This window comes from Antedon mediterranea, chromosome 1, assembly GCF_964355755.1.
Source record: "Antedon mediterranea chromosome 1, ecAntMedi1.1, whole genome shotgun sequence".
Lineage (NCBI taxonomy): Eukaryota > Metazoa > Echinodermata > Crinoidea > Comatulida > Antedonidae > Antedon > Antedon mediterranea.
The window spans coordinates 11,055,842-11,063,386 of NC_092670.1; the positions used below are offsets into that span (position 1 = coordinate 11,055,842).

At 31.3% G+C, this 7,545-nt stretch overlaps 1 protein-coding gene across 1 annotated transcript; it reads right to left on the reverse strand.

Moving 5' to 3' along the window:
• Positions 1-315: 315 nt before the first annotated feature.
• Positions 316-6,164, reverse strand: LOC140041453 (fibrinogen-like protein A). Its single transcript, XM_072087637.1, has 5 exons — positions 5,868-6,164; positions 5,627-5,651; positions 4,989-5,122; positions 4,318-4,579; positions 316-605 (listed from the first exon to the last, which is right to left on the reverse strand). Exons 1-5 carry the CDS (start codon positions 6,162-6,164, stop codon positions 358-360), a joined length of 966 nt encoding a protein of 321 aa, XP_071943738.1. The 3' UTR covers positions 316-357.
• Between the last annotated feature and the right edge of the window lie 1,381 nt (positions 6,165-7,545).

Sequence of the window (7,545 nt, forward strand, 5' to 3'; positions counted from 1 at the left end):
TAAAAAAGATGAATAATAAAACATTCATTGTTACTATTATATAATTTAAAATTCAAAATAAAAAATTCCATATATAAATTGTATACAAATCACAGTTGATATGACAATATATTTGATTATTAATGTTATAACATTTGGATTATTATAATAAAATTTAATGATAAGGCAAAATGATATTTAAAAGAAACAAAGAGGAATCTAAATTATTCAGTAATTACAGATTCTGATTTGTTATGGTGGTCTTTTAACCATCATCACTGTTGTCTTAAAAGATCAAAATAGCGATCCCAGTTGATGCCATTGAGCTGTACCTGGTGTAAGATAAAGCCCATTCAGGTCTGAATCATGAACATTCTCTTATGGTGCTCTTTTAACCATCATCACTGTCTTCTTGAGACTTTTGTTATTATTATGGAAATGCTTCCAGTTGATGCCCATGTAAGCAGCTGTACCTGGTGTAAGGTAAAGGCCATTCAGGTTTGAAAAATGACAGCTATTGTACCACCAAGCACCTTGGAATTTCTCAGCACAGTTAATACTACTCTTATCATTGTCTCTATCATTCGTTGTAAATTGTTGACCATTGTGTAATGCCAAAGAGTCACCTAAACAAACAAGATATTAGATCATCTTCAGTTTACTAATAAATCTTTAAATTAACATTCATTTTTAGATATTTGTTTTTCTTTGTATTTATAAAATAAAAGATATTTGATTTAAAAGGGAAAATAATAATAAACAATATACCCTACAATTCATAATGTATTTTATAATTGATTTAATTTTGTCTGTAAAAGTGTATGCCATAGATTAAATTATAACACATTTATATAAATAGAATAGTTTTTTTTTATATTTATTTTTATTTGTTTGTTACTATTCTTATATCATATAGTCTTTATTTTAATATTTTTATAATGTGTTTGTCATAGAGTTATTATACTTTAAAAGTAATGCATTTCAATAATGAAGAAAACCCAAGTTATATGATACTGTACTAGAGTATATACACTATGATTTTTATTTTGAATTTCAATTTCTTTAACTTTATTTTGTGCATTGTTTGATTGAGTAGAGATTTTTATAATTTTGTTGATTAATTTTACTCCACTCCCAAAGACTTGTAATAAGAATTTGTTTATGTAGAGCATCTTGTGTATATGTTTGTCTTGTGAACCTCTGAGGGTCCCTAATGATCAGCAATAGCTGGATGGATCACCCTCATTAAATATGGTTTTAAAAAAAAACAAAAAAAAAACAGTTACTGGCAGTAATTACATTTTGTTCACTCTTTATCCTGCAATTATTAATGATATTAATCATACACATACTGTTGCATTGACTGCCTCATAAATGCCTACTACATTAATCATACATATACTGTTGCATTGACTGCCTCATAAATGTCTACTACATTAATCATACATATACTGTTGCATTGACTGCCTCATAAATGCCTACTACATTAATCATACACATACTGTTGCATTGACTGCCTCATAAATGTCTACTACATTAATCATACACATACTGTTGCATTGACTGTCTCATAAATGCCTACTACATTAATCATACACATACTGTTGCATTGACTGCCTCATAAATGCCTACTACATTAATCATACACATACTGTTGCATTGACTGCCTCATAAATGCCTACAACATTAATCATTCACATAATGTTGCATTGACTGCCTCATAAATGTCTACTACATTAATCATACACATACTGTTGCATTGACTGCCTCATAAATGCCTACTACATTAATCATTCACATACTGTTGCATTGACTGCCTCATAAATGCCTTCTACATTAATCATACATATACTGTTGCATTGACTGCCTCATAAATGCCTTCTACATTAACCATACACATACTGTTGCATTGACTGCCTCATAAATGCCTACTACATTAATCATACATATACTGTTGCATTGACTGCCTCATAAATGCCTACTACATTAATCATACACATACTGTTGCATTGACTGCCTCATAAATGTCTACTACATTAATCATACACATACTGTTGCATTGACTGTCTCATAAATGCCTACTACATTAATAATACACATACTGTTGCATTGACTGCCTCATAAATGCCTACTACATTAATCATACACATACTGTTGCATTGACTGCCTCATAAATGCCTACAACATTAATCATTCACATAATGTTGCATTGACTGCCTCATAAATGTCTACTACATTAATCATACACATACTGTTGCATTGACTGCCTCATAAATGCCTACTACATTAATCATTCACATACTGTTGCATTGACTGCCTCAGAAATGCCTTCTACATTAATCATACATATACTGTTGCATTGACTGCCTCATAAATGCCTTCTACATTAACCATACACATACTGTTGCATTGACTGCCTCATAAATGCCTACTACATTAATCATACACATACTGTTGCATTGACTGCCTCATAAATGCCTACTACATTAATCATACACATACTGTTGCATTGACTGCCTCATAAATGTCTACTACATTAATCATACACATTTTACCATGTGTTCCTCATTTATATTTATCTATTTTTTTTGTGGTAAGATTCCATTTCTTTCCAATTTCATTTGCTACAAATGCTATAGTTCGCTAAAATTAAGGAACCTTGGGTACAGTACATGTTTTAGGTTCTGTCCCAGTCAATGCCCTTATCATTTATTTAAGCCGTTGTAATTTTAAAAATTAATTTTATTATACACTTTAAATGTGATAAATAAAATAAAAACATACAGTATGTGAGTAGTCCATAGACTAATTTTTACTACAAGTTACAAAGGGTGTAGGAGTGCTAAAGTATCAATGTTAATTCTTTGTTTACTTTCTTCAGACTAGATGGTTCTCGAATACATAGTAATTTCATCTTTAAAATGTACATGCAGGACAATAATATTTGTCGTTTACAGTAACGAATAAATAGACACTGTGATTTATGTACTCAACTAAAATTAGCACCCTGGGAATTACTTCCGAAAGAGAAACTTGTCACAAAATAAGACCAATTGTTTTGAAACAAACTGAATTTGTGTTTTGTATGCAACATGAAGGTTGAGGGATAGGGAAGAGGATGGGTGCAAAGACGAACAATTTTTAAATATATTTTTTATCCATTTAGTAACGAAATATTAATTGTTTTCATGTTTTACAAATAATATACCATTAAACCATGGAGGTATTTATACCTCCATGACTAAACACAGTAAAACATTGCTATTTAATACTTTGCTGAAACTGTCACCATATAGTCGATTGAAATAGTACACTAATAATACGACGTTTATATTTTTTGTACAGTAATTAGGTTATTAATTAATATTAACGTTCAGAAGGAACTGTCAGTAATAAAGTAGCCTAAACATCTCTATTCTGGGAATATCGTAAATTCGCTTTAATCGTCAATAAATAATTATCTAACTTAACTTAATTAGTAGGTCTTATGGTTTTGAATTGTTTCTTAGATTAGAGCCAATTCATATTTAAGTTGGTTTCTAACCACCAAAGTTGTTCTGCGTTTAGGGCATGTGATCCTTCATACCGTACCGTAGGCCTATCCCCTAATGGCTTTACAATGCTACTCATGCCAGTGAGTGGGAGGGTGGTGGTGTGGGTGGTGGTTTAACTGCAATAATAAAGATGATTGTACATAATAGACGGCGACTGGAAAGGCTAGCTCATTATCCGTTTAAAAAAATATCTATATCCAACCTCTGGAGCACAGATTGGATAAAATGGATCGAATTTCTGTTATGACGATACAGTACTTGTCTTTACGACGCCTGAGGGAATAGACACTTGTGGAACAGAGATTGGAATGTTCCATTTATCGCAGATCAAAACAGTTGTATAAATGTATATTAAATCTATCAAAATAAATAAAGAAAATCGGCCTGTCTTCAACATTATGATGCTATACTCGAGCTGTTCAACCGGTTTTCAGCTATTAAAAACAATTATCGTAGGAGGAGATAGGAAAATGCGAATCATACTCGTATTATTGTGTGCGGGTATTTTTCCATGGACATTCATTAGACAGTGTATACCACGATTGGAAAACACCCCTATTTGGGGCAAATCGTTGAACCTAAATTCGTTTTAATCGTCAATAACTAATTATCTAACTAAATTTAATTAGTAAACAGGGTTACATCAGATGGTTAAAATCAGTACCGAAAGTATGAACCAACTTTATATACCATCGAGTAAAAATTCTAGAAATAAACCGAGATTTATCGAATTTTGCCCTTACGTAAATTTATATATAGATAAAAATTGATTGAATATACTAACCTGCAGTTCCTGTGTATCCACTGATTGTCAAAGCATAGTTAGAGTCCTCAGTACCAATATGGAAGTGAGAATATTTTGCAAACTTTGTTACATCCAAGTAGTCCGTCATCTCTACTAATAGCTCAAAACTGCCGTTAGAAGTTATGCGGTTGATCTGTTCATTACCAAGCCAGAATTCCGAGTTCACGTTTCCAAAACCCTCTTTGTATTCTGTCCAATTACGGTAGAAATTAACTGATCCATCTTGTCTTCTCTGTATCACCTGACAATGAAAATATAGTTATCTATACTCTACTGAAACAGTGATGGCAAGCCATCAAGTGGAGTAAATAGAAATGAATGAAATGAGAACCTGACCAGTAGGCCTAATGTTATGATTAAGGTATGTCAATGAATATTAAAATTTGACTAAAATACCATTTTACATTAATTTGCTTCTTGGTTCTTAGTATGCAAGTTTTAGAACATTAGTATATAATGATTGGTCTTTCTGGCAACACTTCAACATCATTGTCAACCTGAACGTTTCCAAAGCTGTGTTAAGGCTTCCAAAGCCATACCAGTGTCTTCTGTTCCTGGCACTGTTTTAGTAATGAATTAGTAAACTGTGGCAATGATGTTGGATTTACTTATAATATCTTTGAATAAATTGTTGCCTACTGTATACTTACTGTCCATCCTGCATCACTCCTTATCTCACAGTACACAGTAAACTGTGGTCCTCCATTATTAGTCTGTATCGCATATTCACCACTCTCGGCAGAAGGATTATATTGTAAAATTTCACTACAGTCCCTCTCTATCTCTAAAATTAAAAAAATGTTGATGTATTTATTTTTTTTTTAAAGAGCACACTGGTATATGTTAGGCATATCAGGATAGTTTATTCATAGTTTTTGCCTATTTTGTCAATAGATTAAAGTAATTTTTCTATTCATTTTTTAGTTTTCAATGTGGACGATCTGAATCATATCTGAGTTACAACCTATGCACGCAATAAATGCTTGTGTGATTGGTTAACACTCTGTGTCTTCTATATCCAATGGAACTCTACCTCATATATAACTCAGCAAAGAAAAAATATATATTCTTTGGTTTCATCCACGCACATGAAACCACTAAACTTTGTTTTTAAATAAGCTTTTATTTTAACACCCAAAGAGAAAAGAGCTAGTATATATCTAATAGAGGAAAGTCAATTTCAAATTGGAAAATTAATGTAATTCATTAATGTGCAAACCTTTGATGTGAATATGATATACTACAAAATGAGTTTAATTTAATGGATATATAGAATTTGTATACTTACGCCTTTCGGAATCGGTGCCCAGAACCTGAAGGAAAATACCGTTAATTTGTAATATTAAATTGTATAATTTCATTAGATCTTTCAAACAAAATCGTAACAAATTAGACACAAAGTCCAAACTGGCTACAGATTTACAAACTGCTTTATCTAATAAAACAATTTTTGTTTTTTGTTTTGTTAAATCATATTACTGGATTTCATTAATACACTAAATCAGTTATGATATACGTATATCACTTACCTTTTCAATGTAACAAAATGCAGGCATTTGAATTATGTTGTTTTCAATTGATACTTCCCGTTTCCGTTTACAGCTGATTTGACAAACACGATCTTTCTGGTTATAGTTGACCGACAAACAATCAGATTTCTTGGAACATTCCAGCAAACAATTTAGTTTGTGTATATTCTTCAACTCGTAACTCCAACCTTCAAGAGCATGCCCCTCTAGGATAACCGTATAATCATATGTATTGATCGAATCATCACTGATGACAAAGGGAAGAAGAATGACAATAATTAAAGTTGAAGTTAGCATTGCGACGTTTTAGAATTATGTATTGACGAATGAAACGGTTATTGTGCCAATAAAATCTACAATTCGCCTTCAAATACTCGACGTACGTAAACTTGTGGTACATATACAGTAGATATTCCATTATCCAACTATATCAATACAGTGTGCACCAATCAAAATGGTGATAGTAATGTCTGATTTACATAATAATGCATCCATGAACAAAATTAAACATTAAGATATGCATGCTCTTTTGGGTTTTTAGACGCCTTTTTTTTATAAATTGTGTTTTAAGTTTAAAATACAAAATAAAATATTTAAAATACAGATTACCTTCTAAAATTTTGGTTTGCTATTCGTATTTCAGTTTTTAAATTTATTTTCGTTTTATTGAGAAGGACCTGATTTTCAAAATATGATTCAATAACTGCAACAATTCATAATGCGTGAAGTGTCCAGTTATAGCCTAATGTTATTTTTATTTGCAAGTCTTAAATGTTGCAATTGAATCGTACGTTCATACGCATTACCTCTTTTTTCATTTTTAAATGAAAAATGACAATAACATTTATAACCTTTAATTTCTGTGTAATTTCTCACCTTTAAAAGGCTCACCGGTTAAAATATTGGATAAAGAGGTTTAATATTGTTCTTTTAGGCTTAAAGCTGTTCATTGTGGGTGTCTTCCATTGTGTCCTAACCAGCTGGTTTATCCTGAAATATTTCCAAGTAATTTGAAATAATCTATGATGATTGCGATTAATTTCAGTATTCTGGATAAACAAAATTGTAAATATATGGCGCCACTGCAATAAATAAGTCATTCAATATTGAATCACCTCCACTCTTGGAATTTCTTTTAGGAGATTGTATTGTTATAACATAAGATTAAGATGTTTAGGCCTAATCAAATTATATTGAATTACTTTTTTTTTAATATCTTCTGATTACAATACAAAACATCTACAGCGATTCTCTGCACTACTTTCAAGTCCAGAATCAATAAGGTATCACAATTTTCAAAATTGAAGAGAAAATCATATAAAACTAGATTTGAACTTGTCACTTAACAGTAGTTAGGTTTTCCACGCACACAAACAACAACGTGCACAGTAATTCGTTGTACCATCTCATAATCGGAAGTAAATATGTTTACAGTGCTGAATTGTGTCTACCTGTACTTTGTGCACGTTGTGTTTGCGTGGGTAACCGAAGTGACAATCTAGTTAGCCTTAGGTAATGGAATGCAACGTAATACAAGTAGTTGACCAATAACAAGAGATAGTTCGAATAATCCATTGCTTGCGTTGCATTATACATTTTCGTAGTTTGTATGCATTTCTGTAGTATTTATATCCATTTGACAATAATTTTATTTCACCACTGCAATCAATAAGTTGTT

What these genes read in the sequence shown, in the direction of transcription:
- LOC140041453 (XM_072087637.1), bottom strand. Translation starts at nt 6,164, where the DNA reads ATGCTAACTTCAACTTTAATTATTGTCATTCTTCTTCCCTTTGTCATC. An exon ending in GGGCACCGATTCCGAAAGGC is followed by an intron (nt 5,123 to 5,626) that starts GTAAGTATACAA and finishes TTTTAATTTTAG; the next exon opens with AGATAGAGAGGGACTGTAGT. An exon ending in TGGATACACAGGAACTGCAG is followed by an intron (nt 606 to 4,317) that starts GTTAGTATATTC and finishes TTGTTTGTTTAG; the next exon opens with GTGACTCTTTGGCATTACAC.